This window comes from Pantherophis guttatus, chromosome 3 (genome assembly GCF_059756535.1).
Source record: "Pantherophis guttatus breed Tessera chromosome 3, ASM5975653v1, whole genome shotgun sequence".
NCBI classification, from domain to species: Eukaryota; Metazoa; Chordata; class Lepidosauria; order Squamata; family Colubridae; genus Pantherophis; species Pantherophis guttatus.
The window spans coordinates 166,217,013-166,237,256 of record NC_142065.1 but is presented as its reverse complement, the minus strand read 5'-3'; the positions used below and the strand labels follow the sequence as shown (position 1 = coordinate 166,237,256).

At 37.4% G+C, this 20,244-nt stretch overlaps 1 protein-coding gene across 2 annotated transcripts in view; it reads right to left on the bottom strand.

The window, feature by feature from the left end:
• Positions 1-18,082, bottom strand: part of YES1 (YES proto-oncogene 1, Src family tyrosine kinase) — a 42,151-nt gene extending 24,069 nt beyond the window's left edge. The window contains exons 1-2 of one of the 2 annotated variants that reach the window (XM_034429556.3): positions 17,480-18,082; positions 2,086-2,358 (exon numbers count right to left, since the gene is read on the bottom strand). In XM_034429556.3, the coding sequence (XP_034285447.2) occupies positions 2,086-2,350 (265 nt within the window). In that variant the 5' untranslated portion in view covers positions 2,351-2,358; positions 17,480-18,082. Of the gene's footprint in view, positions 1-381; positions 739-2,085; positions 2,359-17,479 lie in introns of those variants that run through there. The other variant, XM_034429557.3, reaches the window with a different exon arrangement.
• Positions 18,083-20,244: the final 2,162 nt, after the last annotated feature.

Below are 20,244 nucleotides of genomic sequence, written 5' to 3'. Positions count from 1 at the left end.
GCCTCCGGGTGCTCCTCAAGGGGAGCCCCATGTAGAGAGCATTACAGTAGTCCAGGCGTGAAGTGACGAGGGCATGAGTGACCGTATTTAACGAGTCACTTATATATTAAGTATACTTCCACAAAGCCCCCTAATTGAAATGCTCACACATTTCCATCCCTAAGCCTGATTCGTATTCCCTAAGCCGGGTTTTGAATTATCAGAAATTCAATATACACTACAAACATTCCCATTTAGAAATGTTTTGGCCGCAGTTAGATCAAAACATTCATATGGAAAGACTTAATTATCTAATTTGAATTTTACTTAAAGCATTTTTGGTGCCTGTGTTTGTAAAGACCAAAACATTTCACTGCATGTATTTTTTCTCTAAACACTTACATCGATTATAGATGATCATTTCTGTAAATGGACTTCTTATTACTGCTACCATAGCACAACTTCAAACCAACTATCGTAAGGTCCGTGTGTGAGAGAGAGAGTAGTAGTAGTGGTAGTGGTAGTGGTAGTGGTGGTGGTGATGTTGGGAAGTTTGCCACAGCTTTTGGAAGCTTTGTAATTTAGTAAGAAGATTAATTAGAGGTGGATAAAGGTGTCTCAAATGAGGAAGTAATTCCTTGAGCACAAATGCATATTCAGGTTGTTACCAGAGGTGTCCACAAATTCAAGTCTGAAGTGGTTTAGAATACTGAGCTCCCTGCCTTCTATTCCATGCTTGAGATTAGTTTACTGCATGCTGGAATGCTACCTTCATTATGACATAAATCATGATTATTAGGTGCTAAAATGTTTTGTTTTCAGATTTTCCCCCCCTAAGTAACTAGCAGGTTTAAATCACGCCTTTATTTTTTTGTAGTGTCTAGAAGTAGTGAAGCCAATCAATATTCCTACATTTTTCAGAAAAAACAAAAACAAATGATTTCTTACACACATTTGTATAAAATAAATTAGCAACAGACTAAATGAAAGGATGCAATTTAAAATAGGGAAATGTCAAGATTATTGTTCATATTTTTAAAACTTTCTATGATTTTAAGGTGAAATGAATGAATTTCATTTTCTATATTACTGAACATTATGTTATTGGGATATAAATACAAACATGACAAAATAAAATGATAAAATACCCTAAACTTTTATTTACAAAGAAAGACTTGAGGTATTTTAAAGGGATGAACACTTGTTTTTGACTTTTCCATCAAAATGTGTGGAACTTCTGTAAATAGAGTTGATTCCCATTGCACTTTGTAAAAAACCGATTAAAAATGCAATACCTGCTGGATATAAGTGAGTGATGGCAATATCTTCCGCCTTTCATCACAATACTTCTATGCCAAAGGTTGTTGAGAAATTGCCACAACACTACATGTTTATCCAATACTACCTCACCTTAACATTTAGTATAGTGATATCTTAGGTCACTGTATGAATATTATTCCCTGCTCAAGATAAAAAGGTGGCTAGCCAACCATCAATTTGAATCGTTTATGACACTGAGGTAACTGAGGTTCTTTAGATGGTCTGGTGATCTTGTTTTTTTCTTATAATTAAAGGAATCATTGACTCCATCTTGGTGGGGATTAGTATTAGTGGAATCTACACCCAGACATGCATGATATTCACAGAGGTACTGTTCTGCCAAAAATCTTTAAATTCTATGACTTTTCAAGTTTGCACCAATGTAAAACTTGTACATATATAATTCATGGATGATCCTGAAGAATCTGTTACATGTATAACTAATCAGCATCAGTCCTACATAAAACCTGGGAAGTTGATAAATGTACTAAAGAGAAGTCAACCATTAGTACAACTATTGGGACTGTTGGCGCAGAATGTTCCTTTGTACAATTTTATTTATGTATTTATTTTTTTAATAATCTTTTGCATATTGCTTGGAGCAAATGGAGCATATGGTTTGCAGCAAAATCAAGCTTTTCTCTAATACTGCTTGATTTTTGTACAATCTTACAATATTTTTTTTTAAATACATGATACATTTTAGACTAAATCACGTGCAATCTTGTTTCAGTATTACTGAAGGATTTTTTTGCTATTTGATGGTAATTTTAAGACCATGCTTACCTGTTAGACCAGTAGGATATGGACATGGCACCGGAGAAAATGAAGAAGATGCTCCTCCAAAAGGTGTCATACCAGATGACCCACCAAAAGGAGTCATGGAATGGCTATTAAAATTAATCGATGATCCTTTTACTACAGGTGACTGATTAGCTTGGGTTGAATCAGATCCATAATTGCTGACAGGGGAAGTGATTGTCTCTGGAGTATTCTCAGTTCTATATTTCATGGTAGGACTTTTGTCTTCCTTGCTCTTAATGCACCCCATGGTCTTTTCTGTAGAGAAAACAAAGGATAGTATTGCATATGAATATTTCATTATTGTTTAAACTGTTCACTAAATATTTATAATAATTTAGAAATCTTTTTAGATTGAAATATATTTACTCTTTAAAACAAGGATTTTAAACACCTCTGAATATTAGTCATATTCAATTGATTTCATAATTATACTGCTTTATTACAGCCAAAACTCAGAAACATAAATTGTGCTACAGATATGTTGCAAGGGTGCTTTTCAAAAGCAACTGGTTTTTTTTCTTGAAAATATTTCATTTATCATCCAAGAAGCTTCTTCCGTTCTGACTGAGTAGTGGGAAAACTAAATATAATAAACTAAAGTAAAACATGGATAACATCAAACTTCTCAGCAAATAAACTAAGGTATAATTTAGGAAGACCTTGCATTACATGATGCTTTTCATTGCTACTGCTCAGTATCTTAATACAATCCAATTGTAGATGATTTGAAATACAAAAGAAGTTATTATAATAGTTGTCTATTCTTCCAGCATACAGAAAAAGCAGCGATAGGTGATATAAATACCAATAAAATAACAGATGTTGGACTTTTCAATATTCCTGGTTCTTGGGAAACATGTTTCTTGGTAAAAATCTTAAAAACATTTTCCCTGTTATACTGTTAAGGGTGGGATATTATGCCAGCCTAGGAGAAATCTTTCCTTATTTTGGAAAACGTAAGGAGAAAAAAACTGGTTGTTGACCAAAGAACCTTTGCCTCAAATTCTCAAGTCTTTATTTTCATATTATTTAAACTTTGTAAAAATGTTACTTGGCATGGTCATACCCTAATAATCAATATATACGGTAAATCCTGCTGATTACCCACATGTCATTAGAGTTTTTTCTACACAATAATATTATTCCAGCTTGATGGAAAATCATCATCCATTATTACTAGAAGTAAGCTGAGATTAAGAACTGAAACTTTAGTGAGTAGTTTAACATCAGCCTCCATGACTTGCTTTCAATTTTAGGCATTCATGTTTCTAATCAAAGAAGAGCATTAGCTGTTACTCTGGATCTAATGAGTAAAAAACCCTAGAAGTTTGGTCTGAAGTATTTCAAAAAATTCTTTCCAAAGACTCACCTCAATTCTGCACAATACTTGGACCAAGGTTTCAATTTGGAAAAAAAATCAATACTAGGTGGTTCCTTTAATAATAATAAAAAATAATTCCTTTATGGCTATTGAAGATTTTGATACTAGTAGGCCCTCCAGTTTCCCTCGGGATAGAAAACCACTCCCAAGAATTTAAAGATATGAACCTGTTTAATTGATTTCTCTCTATATTCCATCTTTATATTTTGTCCTTGCTGGAAAACTCCATCATTTTATATTTTAATCCATTGAAATTAGAGTAGTTTTGATAACTTCTTTTTTCTTTTTGCTCTCTAAAGCACAAAATGATGTATAGTTTGAGAATGCCAGAGGCCAACTAGACTAATGCTGAAAATGACATGCCTGATGGTAATTAAATTGAATCCAGGCATTGATTTGAATTATATGCTGAATTAGAATTATATACTTACAAATTTAATTAGCATTTATGAGTCAAGCTCATTCAATCGTTTTCTTTCAATAGGGAAACATTACATATATGAAAATTTAAAAAAAACAGCTTGCAGGAGAATTCATAAAACATAAAAACTAAAAGATTCCTATACGGTACCTTTGTGGATTATCACCAACATGTACACTGATATACAACCAATAGATAAATTGATCTATTAGATAAATTTTTAAGATACAAAATTTTAAAAAACCCTGCAAGAAAATAACCTAGAAGAGTTATCTTTATCTAGTAGCTAGCAGGCTGTCAAGGAGCTACATGAATTTTCGTCATTACTTGAAAAACAAATGCAATTTACACAATACACTATGCAAATCCTTAAAAAGGGAAGTTTCGTACTCCCACACATGCTTCTTTTCAATACAAGAATACATCGGAAGTTAAGTGTTGTTAAATTTCTTAGAAAGCAAAGGGATACATACACATCAGAATTCTATCAAAGACTGAAAAATTTTAGTAGAAGAAATATTGCCCCCCCTCCCCAACTATAGGGACAATTTATTTATATAACAAATGTACGCACATTAGTGCAATTTGAATGATCATCAACTTATAAATTGTGACTAATAAATTGTGACTAACGTAAGATTAAAAACATTGAAAAACCCTTTGAAGAACATAAAAACCACAAAACCACAACACTGAATGAAAGTAAACCACAGGGGGCTTGCTGTTCCAAAGGGTAGGTGCTGCAATCAAAACAATAGGTTTCCTGCATGTCAGTAGATGACCCGATTCATAGAGTGGACTTGAAGTAAGCCCACTCTGTTGTACCTTGAGAAAGAGTTAGGAACAATAAGAAACAAATAGTCCTGCAAAATAACCCTGCTTAATGCAATGAAAGACTATACAGTGGTAATCAGCACCCTGAATTGTACCCAGATGCCCAGTGAGCTAGTGCAGCTTTCAAAATAATAGTGTTAATTGGCAATCAGCACCCTGAATTGTACTCAGAAATCTATAATGAGCCAATGCAGCTTGCAGAGTAATGGTGTTAATTGATAATCAGCACCCTGAATTGTACCCCGAAGCCTATAGTGAGCCAGCGCAGTTTGCAAAATAATGGTGTTGATGGTGTAGCATACTCATAACTGCACATAATACTGCATCTGGACCAACTGTAATTTCAAATAGTCTTCAAGGGCAGACCATATAGGGCCCATTGCAATATAGGCAGTCCTCTACTTACAACCACAATTGAGATAAAAATTTCCGTTGCTAAGTAAGGCAGTAATTAAATGACTTTTGCCCATTTTATGATATTGTTTTGCCACAGTTAAGTGGATCACTGCAGTTGTTAATGAATCATGTGGTCATTAGCCGAATCTGGCATCCCCCATTGACTTTGCTTGTAGGAGGGGACACGGTGGTTAATGATGCTGGATGTGCTGAGCAATTGCCAGGACTCTGGAAATCTGACTCCAGCTCCCTGGGACAGGTTGAGCTCCCATCACTAGTCCCTAGCTCCTGCCCACACAGCAATTCGAAATTATTATTTGCAGGTAGATAAGATAGGTATGCCATTTTGATAGTGGGAAACTGCCGGCTGCATTCTGTGCAGGGAGCTGGAACCGGTGCTGGATCTGCCCGGATGCATTGGCAGACAAGCAGTGGAGGAGAGCCATGGATAAGTCAACTTCGTCTGAGAATGTTGCAGGCCAGTTGGTGTGAAGCTAGTTTGCCCTCTTGTGGTGCAGTGGTGCAACAAACGGACTAGTGACTGTCTGCTGCCAGGAGGTCTACCATGTGTATAACATTGTAGCCTCCCTGGCCTTGTATGCCATACCCTAAATAAATCTGCTTGTCGGAATGCACTGGGAAGATTACAAATGGTGATCCCATAAGCCTGGGACAATGAACTGTGGTAAATATATGCCAGTTGCCAAATGCCTGAATTTTGATCACATATCCATGGGGATGCTGAAATAATTATAAGTGTGAAAACTGGGCATAAGTAAATTACTTCTGTGTTGTTGTAACTTTGAACAATCACTAAATGAAAAGTTGTAAGTGTAGTCCAAGCAGGACATAACCAAGGAATCAGTGGGTGTGAACAGATCTTCCTGATCCAAGAATATTCACAACTGATGCGTACTGATGGATTTGTACAAATTCTCTTGGCCACTGCTGCCACCTAGTTTTAAACAGTGCAGAGAATTCAAGAGGAACCTCAAACTGCATACCAGTTCTATCTGGGGAGTGCAATCCATGCAGAACTAAAAATGGAAGTCTTCAGATCAAGGCACCCCAAATCCCTCAACTACAGTCTTGAAAGGGTTAAACCAAAGTTTATTCTTCTTAATGAGCCATGGTGGTGCAGTGGTTAGAGTGCAGTATTGTAGACCACTTTTCTGACTGCCGGCTGCCTGAAATTTGGCAGATCAAATCTCACCAGGCTCAAGGTTGACTCAGCCTTCCATCCTTCCGAGGTGGGTAAAATGAGGACCTAGATGGTTGGGGGCAATATGCTGACTGTGTAAACCGCTTAGAGAGGGCTGTAAAGCACTGTAAAGCAGTATATAAGTCTAAGTGCTATTGCTAATCCAAACCACCATAGCCTCCAGACACCAAGAAAGTATCTTAACTGCTTGGTTGGCCCAGAATAGAGATGCATTTCTAAGTATCAATAGTGAACTGATTATTTTTAACCCTGAAGTGATGACCCGAGTGGCTTCTTGTAGCTATTAAAGAGGAAATGAGAGGCTATAGAACTCTAAGAAGATTCATGAAAGAGGGATCTATGGCTAGACCTTTCTCTCTATCTACACTGACTGGGATCAACACAAAAGGATGGAGAATCATTTCACACCTAACTCAGAAGCCAATAAAAATGATACCATGAATGATGGTATTAAAACCTGTTGAGCAATCAAGGAATATCAGAATGGATGCACCACCCCTGTCCAGTTGCAACAAGGGCTATCTACAAATATAACATGATTCTAGGCCATCCATGTCCTAGGGCCCAGCTAACATTTTCTCCAGAATCCTCTGTATCTGCAAAGCAACCATCTTCTCAATCACTTTCCCTAAAAGAAAAATTGGAAACTGTTGTAACATCATCCAGCACTGTTGGCTTCAGGGATGATTTCTTGAGAGGATAGATTATTGTTTCCAAAAGTCAGAGGAACCACCCATTCTCTCAAGGACACATTAAACACTGCCCTGAAATCCTGTCCAAGTTTCTCTGTGTCCCCTTTTATACCAAACCAAATCAAGGCAGAGTTAATTTTGAGTTTCTTTCTCGAGTTTGCTTCAATCTGTGTAATGTAGTTGCAAATCACTCCTTAATTATTGTTTCATACCTTCCCCAAGGTCATCTCTAATTTCATTTTACATTGACAGCACACACAATCTCTCTGAATCTAGCTGTAGGGTGTAAGAGACTCAGTACCACCGTAAGAAAGTCTCATGACAGCTGCTGAATGCAGCCAGCCCTCCAGAGAATTCACTCTTGCTCCCACTAAGCCCTGTCTCCTGGGTCACCATCACCACCACTGTTTAGGTGGAGCTTGGGAATCAGATCTGAGACCCACTGCTGCCATCACCATCTGAGTGAGCATCACAACCAGCTCTGTAGCCATCATCAGGGCAGCGCTACCAGATATTCCTCAACCCAGGGGTTGCCATGTGCCATGAAACTGAGCACTGTTGGGGCTTCAGCTGCTGCCACTCCACTTTTAAATCACTAAACAATTATATCCATATAACCTTGTTTATGCCTAGATAAAATGTCAGCCACGGGGAAGATTATTTACCTTGGCCATCCAAAAGGCAGTCTCTGTTAAAAACAGCCATGGCCTGCAATTTTTCTGATTTAATTATGAGCAATCTATGATATCCAAATACATTTATTTAGTCCAAAAGAACTGTTTCAATTATATTGTTATGCATCTACTTTTGTTTATAATAGGTTGTTGCTATGCAGTATAAATATAATTATCAATAGATACAACACAATTCTGTAGTCAGAACTGGTCAGCCTGAGGAACTTTAGAATTTGGCAGAAGGATTTAATCTATGATATCATCAAAACTCCACAAGCAAATATTTCAGCCACATTTGCACAACATTACATTGATTGGAACATTTAGCTATTTTCTGTTTTAAGTTTTTCCAAAGCTTTAGACACTTTCAATATTTTGGGGAAAACATTCTTGTTGTTTCTCTGGAAGAAATTGACATGTTATAATGTAATACCTTATTTGACAATAAATGTAATAGCAAGACAAAGATGAAAATGTCTTCAAATATTCAAAGGGTATATAACCACATGGCACATAAAAATATTTTATTCACATTTATTTTTAGAATATATTTTAAAACTTGACAATTTACTAGGAAGAATGTGAATGAGAAAAACCATGAATCGCAACTATAAAATATTTTAAAACATGTAACATTGTTCTGAATCTTTTCACTAGATTAGAATGCCTTGCCAGTCCATAGTTTAAACATTTCTATACACAGGTATTACTTTTCCCTATAAACCTTCAGTAGTCATTTTGAAAATATACATAGTTACAATTTGGAAAGTAGATACAGGTTAGTGACACAAATTAGTATAACAATTGTTGTTATAAAGCATATGCTGAGTCCTTCGGGAGTAGGGCGGTATAGAAATTTAATAAAATTTAATAAAATAAAATATGCTTAATCCTCTCACTAAAAGTTAATGGAAACATAAACTAACCCTATTGCACTTTTTCTTGGAGGCAAATTCTACTGAATTGAATGGGAATTAATATACACCAAGTGCAAAAGTTTTCAATCACAAATGCTTACCTTTGCCTGAATTGTATAAAATGAACTTTTTTTTGCTTTTGTCCTTGAAAATGACATTTTTGAAAACAATAACAATAAACTCACTAACTTTAGGGATTAGTATTAGAATACAAGCAATGACAATTTACAAAGAATGTGCACAGGAAACATAAAAAGAAAAAAGGATGCTTCTGTTTATAATATTCCCACTTCCTATCCTGTAGCATTCATTCTTCCCCTCTGCATGTCAGCATTTCGACCTTTCCTCTTGTTTTATTATCTCCCATGTACCAGGAAAGCAAATGAAAAGCAAATGACAACCACAGTAAGTTATATACAGGAACACAGGCAGTTTCCTTTAATGGTCTGTCACTTCCTTTCCCAACTAAAAAGCAGGTATAGGAAAGTCAACTCCGTCATGCACATTAAGAAAAGCAAAACATCTTGTTTCCATCTTTGATTGACAGACTCTGATAAGACAGACTTGGGTTTGTGGTTTTTCTCTTTCCATTCTGGATTCAGTATAGAGAATTACATCAGTCTAATAAAACATTATCTTTTCTCTGCTGCACTTGGCTTGGTGTAATAAAAAAAAATCTAGTAATGGTCTGATATTTTAATACTATTAAAAAGCAGCACTGCTATTTGACAAAGGGAGGGCAGGCAAGACATGAGAGCTTCAATGTTTAGCTCAGTTACCATGTCTAATCACATCCCAATACTATTCATATTCTGCATGTGAACAACTGGTGAGACACATGTAGTGGCTTAAATGCAGAAATCGTTTCTGAAGGAGAATGGATTAAATTTCATTTTTTAAAAACAACAACCCAACACAATTTTAAAAGATGTAAGCATAATGTAATGAAATTATTCTATTCATATTTGGTTAAATAGTGGTATTTATCAATTTAGAACAGCCCAAAATTATGCCAACACCAGTTGACAGTGTCTTTTTACAACTTCTTTCACAGTCATGCAAAGTTAAATCAATTTGGCACTCTTTCTGCTAACCAGTTGTGTCCTTAAAGTCTAAGAACTATTCATTGAGCTGAATTGCTCTATTAAGGACTGTTAGCTGGCATGGGGAATACTGAGTTGACTGACAATGTGCTTTAGTCACAAAGAAATTGCAGCAAGATTTTCTTTAAAACACAGTTGGGCTCTATTTAAATGAAGCTAAGTAAATAGAGAATGTTTCCGGAAGAGACTAAAGGTTTGGTGGCCTTATGGCTTAAATCATATTTGAAAACAAAACCAAATATAACTATATTTTATTTAAAAAAGGTATGAACCTTTATTAAAAAAAGGTATGAACCAAACATGTCTATATTTCATTAAAAAAAGATATGAACTTAAATACTGTATCTTCAGTTACCCTTTTGCCTGCTTTTTTTAAAAAAATGAAGCGTATTTTGTATTATTACCAATTATAAAGAACTCTTTACAAAATTGTAGATTGTTAAAGATTCTAATACTTTAGCAATAGTGCAATATAATGCACAGCAACTCAGAAATAATCTCACAGAATTAAATGGGGTACTCACATGTAAGTAGATTAATTCCTATAGAATTTATGATCTAATCAACATGCAACATGCAAATATGCAACATTAAATACACACAAGATATATGATACTGGTAAATTAGATATCTCTTCATTAATAATTTCACTTCACACAGACACCATATACACTATGCAAATATATCTAATATATTGAAGGCGATTGTTGCATGATCCATTTCTGGAAAAGCCATCTTTAAATCCAGAAGAACTTGGTGATTACTGAGTAGGAATCTATTGCCTCTATTGAATAAAGTGTTTACAGAAGTTTTACTCTATATTGCAGTCAACCCTGAATTAAACTGATTATTGAGAGCTGAGATGCACAGTTGCTAATTATATATATATTGTGACAGAAAACTATTCAATGGAATAACCTTATTAAGTGCTTTATTTGAATTAATTTTAATTATAAATTTACACTGAATTAAATAAATTTAATTTTTGCCCTAGCCCTGGCCACATTACTTATTTGAGTGTAATCCCTGATAATTTACTCAAAAGCCAAGTACACATATTAAAGTGATTACATGCTCCTGCACTGAACTAAGTCATTTTTCATGTGGTTTCAATCAGATTTTAGGAATGAAAGCTACTTACATAATGAATTTTAATTGCCCTAACTATTTTAAATATCATGACACTAGTATTTTAGTTACTTTTTCTCAGCCAAACATAACTCACGGGATTTTATTTTCTAATACCGTTTAGTAAAATCTATTCAGGTTTTAGACGGCTTAAATTTAACCCTGATGAACTCTTCTGTTATCAGGACTCTGAATTTGTAATCACTGGACTGGTCAGAGAACATAGAGATAGAATTGCATTAAATTTTACTGGAAACTGGTTAACCCATAAGCATATGATTGGTTGACTGGAACATCACATCTTCAGAGAGTCTGTGTGGTTGATTCACCTCTAATTGGCATAAGATCTTTATGCATTAAAGTCCTCTTCTGTTGCATAGGACAAGGCATCTTAATTAACAGGTATAATAATAGTCCTGCTATTAAATTGTGGATTTTTTAAAGTGATGATCAGAAAGATAGTAAAAGCCCAGTGACTTTCTTCCACTTGGATCAATATATAGGGAGTTTCCTCATACTACAAGCTTGACTTTTGCGGACTTCCTCTCTTTTGATTCTGTCATAATTATGCTTGCCCAGGTATGCAAAAATGAATTGGGACTTCTTTCATGATCACTAAACTTGTATAATGAGCTAATAGGAGTTACCACCATGCAAGAGGAGTTATTATTTCTTTATTGTTTTTCTAGTTGCTGAGTTCCTGGTTGGCAAAAGGCTTCTAATCTCCTCAACCTGGCTCCTAATAAAGCCTATCTGTTTACCTACTGTGTAGGTAAAATGACAAATATGAGAAGTTGTACAATGAAGTAGCATAAGAGGATTTAAATCTGTCTGTGCAAAAATTCTCCTCCCCGCCTAAATTTGGTGATTTTATTATGTGCCATGAAATGATATAGAGGATACTATTGTATGTGTCAGCGAAGCAGTATACTGAATGGCATGTTTTTCTGCCATTACATTCAATGGATTTCATCTATGTTTAATTGGCATGAGTGCACTAACATACCATATGACTTAGGAGGGTCAGTACTGTTGCCACAGCTCTATATAACTGTCTATGAAGATTCTCAGTCATCCAGGTCATGGTTGTCCAAAAGGTGCTTTTTCAAAAGGCAACTGGACTTTGTTTTTCCTTGAAGATGTTTTGCTTCTCATCCAGGAAGCTTCTTCAGTTCTGACTCAGAATTGAAGAAGCTTCTTGGATGAGAAGCGAAACGTCTTCAAGGAAAAACAAAGTCCAGTTGCCTTTTGAAAAAGCACCTTTGGGACATCTATTATAAATATTGCCTTCAACTTTGTGCTTTACTTTCCTCTTAATCATGCAGCAGCTTTTATGTTGGCCATGACTGGCCATATGACAGACATATTGGATTGGTCATTAGGTTTATAAGCCTATTGCTTTGACTTGCTAACTGGGTAGAGAGTGATCAATATGCATTTTTAATTCAGGTGAAATAGTTCTATCTTCAGAAATTTCATCTATCAAGGTAACAGGTAGTTCTTGGTTTATTAGCATAATTGGAACCGGAATTTTCATTACTAGATGATGTGGCTGTAAAGTGAGATATCACATCACCACATCACTTATTAACGGCAATCCTGGTTGACACTCTAACTCCAGACACATGGGTGGGAAAGTGGAGGGAGTCCCAGGTGTGCTGTGGGGAATGGGGGAGGCCATGGGAGTCTTGGTGCCTGATTTCTGGGGATGCTGCAATGTGGTTTGAGCTCAGGGAGGTTAGAGAAAGAGGGTGTGATGTGTGTGCATGCATATGTGCAAGCTAAGAAAGTCCAGGAAAAAAATATGCTGTGATTCAAGGACTTCATGATATGCCACGGCCCTAAGACCGCAAGAAAGTTCTGAGTTGCAATGCAGAACAGTGTGTCAGCTTCTCTGGAAATCTCAGCTGCCCATCAGTGCAGCACAAACCTGCTATACCCCAGGAAGCCCAAGCAGTATGGGCCAAAGCCACCAGACCTCAGGAAATTCAGAGGGACTTCTTGGCATGTTAGGATTTAGGAACTGTAAGAAGCACTTGAGCTGCAGCCCAGCATAAAAAGTGGTGCTGGAACAGCAGTAAGTTTGGGGAGCAATTGTAAGTCACTTCATTCAGGACCGCTATAACTTCGAATGGTCACTGCATGAATGGTTATAAGTCAGGTACTATCTGTATTACCATTCACAATCTGGTGTTCCCCAGCTGCATTGAAGCTTATGCTGGAAGAGGATAATAGATGCTGTATAGCACTTTAGTGGGTACAGAGTCAGAAAGGGTTTGGAATCTGATCCTTCTGCTTGTCTTTGAAATCATGCAAGAGTAATTAATTTTCTTGAGGTGATATTTTTTTTAGATAAGAAATGTTAATAATATTTCATTCCTCTTAAAGTTGATTTTGGTGAGTAATACAATAAAAATAATTTATTCTATACTAAAAACAAATAAACAAGTCTATTAAAAATATATTATATAATTCTATATGTAAACATGGGGACATGTTGGGCTGTCATTCATACTTATAGGGAGATTTCTATCTTTTCAGACATTTTCTATTCTTTGGGTCCCGCATTTCCTTGACTTGGGACTTAAATTATACCGTTACATTCTTTAGACACTGGCAGCAAAGAAGAGGGCACCATTATGAAGTTTCAGTGATTGGATTTGGAGGTTAGCATAGTTTCTGAGAAAGAGAAAAAGAACCCTAAAAATAATGCCATCATACATATTCCAAAGCTGATTTGGCTCACAAAGTATCTGTTAAGAGAAAGGGAATTGCTCTTTCACTATTTAAAAATTAGCTGAAGAAAAGATGGTCTTCTCTGACCCCAATTCCTCTACCAAACTAAGACCCTCAAAATGAAAAAGGAAATAAAAACACTCTTTATATTTAACTGGCTGTAATGACTCCTTGCCATACAAATTATTAAAATGTAGCAGATTCTATCATAAAGATGGAGCAATTTTAAAGTTATTTATAAAATGAGTATCTCAGAGGATATCACCATTATTGAGATGAATAAAAATCTCTTTTATTGTATCAATTAATCAGCCATTAAAAGACATATTTTACTGTTATAAACCAGAAACTGAAAAGTAACCTGACAACAGGAAAGGCTACTGACACTATCAAGACCCTGAGAAATTAGGCATATTTCTAGGATATCTATTTCTGATTACGGATTCATCTGTAGGGGAAATTGTGGCAGTCCTCTCTCAAAATCTATAGGAATGCACAAAGGAAAAAGGAAAATTTAATTTTCCAAGGCAAATATGGGATGAAGAATAAATTACAGGTGAGAATAGATTATTCAAATGTAGCTAACTAAATGTTGCTGGCTTGGAACATAACAGATCATTGCATACCTAGAATTATCAGCGCAAATATCAAATCATGTAAATTCTCAAACAAAATGAGAGTAGGTAGGTAGCTGTGTTTCCAAGACAACATATTGCTAGAAATATGCAGCAAGGTTGAAGCACTTTAGTCAACTCAAAATATTTCTCAGATTAAACGAAAGACCCCATACATTAAAACAAAATAATGAAATGGTTAAATAAGGCACAAATGAAAGGAATGAAAAGACAAAATGTGATGTTTAATATTTTTATGTTGGAGAGTTTATTAGATGTTGCATTAAAATAAATGGAAATGCTTTCAAATACATGCACTTAGCCAGTATAGATTCTCCAATCTATAACAGTATTAAAATTCCTCTGCTGTGTCAGTGATTCTTAAGCAATAACTCAGCCTAGGATGCTTACCAAACTTCAAAAGTACTGTTTGTTTCTTCTGTCTTGCTTTTAAATGAGAGACTTTTTAAAAGTGTCATGTCATTATAGAATATAAAAAACAATGAAAACTTTCTAAAATGTCTAAAAGTTTGGAATTTATACGAGAAATGAATACTTTAAATTCATTGTTCTTATGATATTATTTTATCAAGTAGTGATATAAAGTTGTAATTGTAACAACTGGGAAAACACTGGCCTTGTTCACAGGACACACACTGGAAGTAAGAGATCACATGAACTTTAAAAGTAGTTAGCATCCCAAACAATGAAGCCTAATGGAATTCAATGTGGCCCCAAACAGAACTGGTTTGAGGCTAAATTCCTCCTGCCTTTAGATCATGTTCTCCTGGCATCATGCAAAGAGGCTTAATAAATACTTTGACCTATGCTTTATTTATACAACAGAACTGGTCTGGATTGGATGATGCAGTGACTTATATTCTGGTTTAGCAAAAACAATCAATCATATTCTTGGCTTAGGATTCTGATTTGCAAGGAGAATCAGAAGTTCTGATTCAGTCCTGAACACAAAACAAGCTAAGGGTGGAAATTTTGCATGTTAGCTGCTATCATTGGTAGCAATCCAGGTGTAAGATTTGGTTGTTCTTTAACAGGCTAAAATTCTAAATAATTCATACTGTCCAAATCAGTGCATTAACTGAAGAAATTTTGACATTAGATATTTCACCTCACAAGATATATAATCAGAAGTACAAGTGTATAGTGGTTAACTAGTTTAAAATACCACACCCAACTTCACAGTTGATTAGAAAGCTTTAAATTGTGAAATTATTTATATAAATTACATGATTTATAGCACTTGGTAAACAATTCTATCTTTTTTCATAAATGCCTATTTTAAAAAGGATCCCATGTTGCATTTTGGCAGTAGATTAGGCTTTTTCCCCCTAGAAACACTTAATTCACATATAAATGCATATTGAATAGTGATTTTTCAGATTAATATATTAATTGTGGGACTAAAAGACTTATTTTAAAAAATCTTTACAATATTTTAATTTAACTTGAAATCCCCTTATATCAAATCAGAGAAAAGGACCCTCTACCTCAGTATTACCTACACCAAGCAGAAACATCTCTAGGGTCTGGACTTTGTTTATACAAATTGTGTATCCTAGCAAGGTATCACAACACTGTTTTAGGAATACAGATGTTCTAAACAAATTTGAGCTTCTAAAGTACTGATAGTTTTATTAAGCACAAAGAACTCCTTGAATTTATTTTAGGTCTGCTCAATATCACATTAATGGAACATTTTCTCTACTGCTTTACAAAGTGTAATGTGTTAACTTGTTTTGACTTAATTCATTCTAAGTTACTTTGACTAATAATTTAATTTGTAATATTTTATTAGATAGTATGCCTTATTTAATACAGCTTGAAGTTAGTACAAACAAATAATTTAAGCTCTCTCTTTTAAGATATGCAATAAGAGTCTCTTATAAAATGTACATGGATTCCCAATACATATATTAACCATAATGAGGCTAAAGCCAAATCCCATAATTTAAAATCCAAATATACATAGGATATGTAATGAGATACTCATTCACTTTCCTAGGTATTTAAATGCGTACTTTTTTAAAAATAAAATATAAAGTTTGCCAAATTGTTTTGATAGTAATTAGGTGAAAATGATCAAAATGTGTCAGAAGAAATTACACATAGAAATTAACAGAAATCTATGCAAATCCTGTATATGTTGTATTGTGCATTGTCTTTCCAACCTAAAGTACAGTATTTCCCTAATTATCTATTTTCCTTGTATTATCCTACAATATAAACCATTTACCACAACAGAAGAAAAAAGGCCAAGACTTGAAGGAAGTCCAAGTTTTTTTTTTTTAATTTCACATGAAAATTTAATGATTCTTAAAACTGGCTCAAGTTTCTCACTTAATTGGTTGGCAAATAAGCTACATCTACATTGGGACCGAAGTTAAGAAATCAATGCTCAGTTATTCTAGATTGCAACGCTACTTTTTGCTCCTTTTGTTGCAGCCCTACTCCGCTTAAAAACGATTTACTGCCACAAACCGTGAGGAACGACCTTTGTATTCTTAACAACACAGACACAATTTGAGACGATCTACGTATAATTACGGGGCACGAATTTATCTAGTCGGAAACTAGATAAGTTCAGGAAAAGTGAAAATGAAGGAGAGCAACGAACGATTTGAAATGGATACCTGAACCTCGCTGTATCCTATTTCCTCCTCTCTCCCTTTCCAAAGAAAACAAAAGGGATTTAAAAAAAAACAAAAACCAAGCAAACCCGAGTGCAACAACTTGTCGGGGAAGTCGATCACAACGACTCCCCCCCCCACACCTTTCCCTCAGACTCGCAGGAACAAGCAAAGCAAAGAGAAAACAAACGGGCCACCGCAAGAGAAAGGGGGAAAGAAAGAGAATCCCAGGGCTTTATTATTATTTTTTTAGGACGAACCGCCGAAAGGAAAGGAAGCCTTTGAAGTCTTTCCACAGCGCGCGAGGCCGGCACGCGCAATCGCTCCTGGAAAAACTCCACCGAGTAGAGAGGAGGGGAAACTTCCAATTAAAAAAAAACTTTTTTTGAGGGGGGGCAGAAGGGAGACTTTCCTCCCTCCCAAAGCTGCTACTTTGCAGGCGCGGGGCTGCTACGAAGCGGACCGAGAAGCTTCCCCCACCGCTGGAAGTGGGCAAGAGCATGCGGGGCCTAGCGCTCTCCAGGCGCCGCCGCCTCCGCGCAACAAGAGTGGAGAGGGAAAGGCTCGGGGAGGAGAGGGAGGAGGAGGAAGCGCTGGAAACTCTCCTCACCTGCTGTCTGTGAGCCACTCCGGGGGAAACCGCCGAGTCCCCCCCTTGCCCTCCTCCTTGCAGGGGAGAGGGCGCTCTCGCTTCCGCTTCAGGACGAGCGGAGTTGGTCCGGCGGCGAATCTCGCTGCTTGGAGAGGAGAGGTGGGGAGGGAGGGAGGGGGACCCGCGTCTCTGCTATACTCCTCGGGCTCAGGTACAGTCCGACGTGCTCAGCCCTGCCACAACAGCCCCATAGCCTCCGGCCAGGGACTCCCAGGGAAACGGCGAGCCCTACCGTCGCCTCCAGAGGCCGTACCGCAAGCCCAGGCCGAGAGGAGAGGGAGGAGCCGGGATGCTCGCCCTTCCACACGCGCACCAGGAGGCGGGCGACGAGGCGTCGGGTCCCCTTCAAGGCAGCCCCAGTTCATCATCCCGACCTAACATGGCGGCCGCCGGAGACCCGAGGAGGGGAAGAGGGAAAGGGAGAGGAGGGGGTGGCGGCGGCAGCGGCAGCTGTTGCTGAGAAGCAACTCCGGCTCCCCCGACGCGAGGCGGAGGCAGCTCCTACTTTCGTAGCTTCAGTTCGGCGGATCTCGCCGACGACCAACAGCGCCCCCTTCCTCTGGGAGCCGGCAGCCCTGACCTCCCGCTGCCGGGGGTGGGTGGGTGGAAGACAGGACCGGCAGGGGAATGGGAATTTCTTCGAAAAGGAGAGTGGGAAGGGAGCAGGCGATTCTGGAAAGAAAAAGAAAAAACACCCGCGAAGTTTCTAGGGAAAGTTTCGTTCCCAATAGCAGCAGTGTTAAACTTTTCAACACGTGCAAAATGCTGCCCGTGTGAATCCGCATGAGCAGCTTCACCTTAATGCGGTGGGTGAGGGTGAGGGGCTAGACTGTTGAGAAAATAAACCTTGCTTCTTAAGTCTGGCTCGACGGCCTTCTCGAAGTTCGTTGAGCAGTTCCTTCCAAAGCAACTTGTTTTCTTCTAAAATTAGTCTGTACAATAGAATGGATTCAAACAGTTTAAGTAATTTATTTCAGGGGTCTTCAACCTGGGCAACTTTGAGCCTGGTGGACTTCAACTCCCAAATTCCCCTGGTTGGGGAATTCTGGGAGTTGAAGTCCACCAAGCTTAAAGTTGCCCAGGTTGGAGACCCCTGACCTAAAACAACCCCCACCCTGTCTTCCTGACAGATGCAGCCAGGGGTGGGTTCTACTTATCTTTACTATCGGTTCGCAACGCACAATGGCCGATGATGACATCCAGGGCAGTGGGCGGGGCCTCTCGCCGGTTTTACTACCGGTTCTTGCGAACTAGTCTGAACGGGGGCAACCCACCGCTGGATGCAGCTTATAAGTACTAGAATCTTGCTTAACCATTGAACAATCATTTACAACCTGAGACTTCTCAGTAATGATTCTGAAGAATGTTCTGCTAGTATTCCTTTCAAATAATAGAAAACTATTGAAAAAACTATCAGCTACTAACATATAAACAATATTAGACTGCAAACAGTTTCTTAATGTGGCGTAATTAGAGGCATTTCTAGACAATGCTGTTAGTGTTGTGCATTTGTTCTTCATTTGAAGAATGTTATGACAGCACAGTAGTTTTCCAATTATGATATACTTTTTTATCACAAGAAGTCTTAAGAGAGGTTAGGCTCCTCCCATACTACCCTGTTTCTCCCAAAATAAGACATCCCCTGATAATAAGCCCAATCGGGCTTTTGAGCGCATGGCAATAAGGCCAAGCACTTATTTCAGGGTTCAAAAAAATATAAGACAGGGTCTTATTTTCGGGGAAACACGGTAGTAGATCTTTACACTACCAACCAACTTACTACTCTTCTGTAATAGTACGGTAGTATGTTGGTTGGTAGTGTGATCAACATGCTGTCTTTTTACAAAGCCCCTAAATAAAAATGTGTTGGCTTTGTTCAGCAGTCACAGCTGCTATCTTGACCTTTTTTTGCTCTTCCCATAGATGCCCTGTTGAGATTTTTTAATTAAGGCATTTTAAATCACAGATGCTCAGAGATGTAATTCATTTCATATAATTTATTATAGACATTTGAACCTTACCAATTGACGAGAAAGAAAACATTTTATTTATTTATTTTATTCATATTTATATGCCGCCCTTCTCCCGAAGGACTCAGGGTAGCTCACAACAATAAAACAATAAATTAATGCTGACATAATCCAATTATAATCCCCAACAGTTAAAACTAAAAACTCTCAACAGATAAGGAGATTTGCTGAAAAAGCCATTTCTTCAGGCCATCGCGGAAAGAGCGGAGGTCAGGGGCCATCCGGAGCTCAGTGGGTAATTCATTCCAGAGGGTCAGTGCGGCCACAGAGAACGCTCTCATCCTGGTGCCACCAGCCGACACTGTCTGGCCAATGGCACCCGGAGGAGGGCAGCCCTATGTGAACGCACTGGGCGGTGGGAGGCCGGTAGGAGGTGATCCTGCAAGTACCCTGGGCCCATGCCATGTAGGGCTTTATAGGTAAGTACCAGCACCTTGAAGCGGATCCAAAGGACTACCAGCAACCAGTGCAGCTCACGCAGGAGAGGTGTAACATGGGAGTAACGGGAGTTAACATGGGAGTTAACATGATTAGCTTTTGACAGTAAAAGTGTATTACTAATTAAAGAAAAAGTGTATTACTAATAAAAGAAACTGCTAGACTAATGAGATGTTAATTCAAATAACAGATTTTTTTTAGGAAAGTTGGCAGATTTATGTTGAAGTTTTAATGAGATACAATTGTGCTTAACAG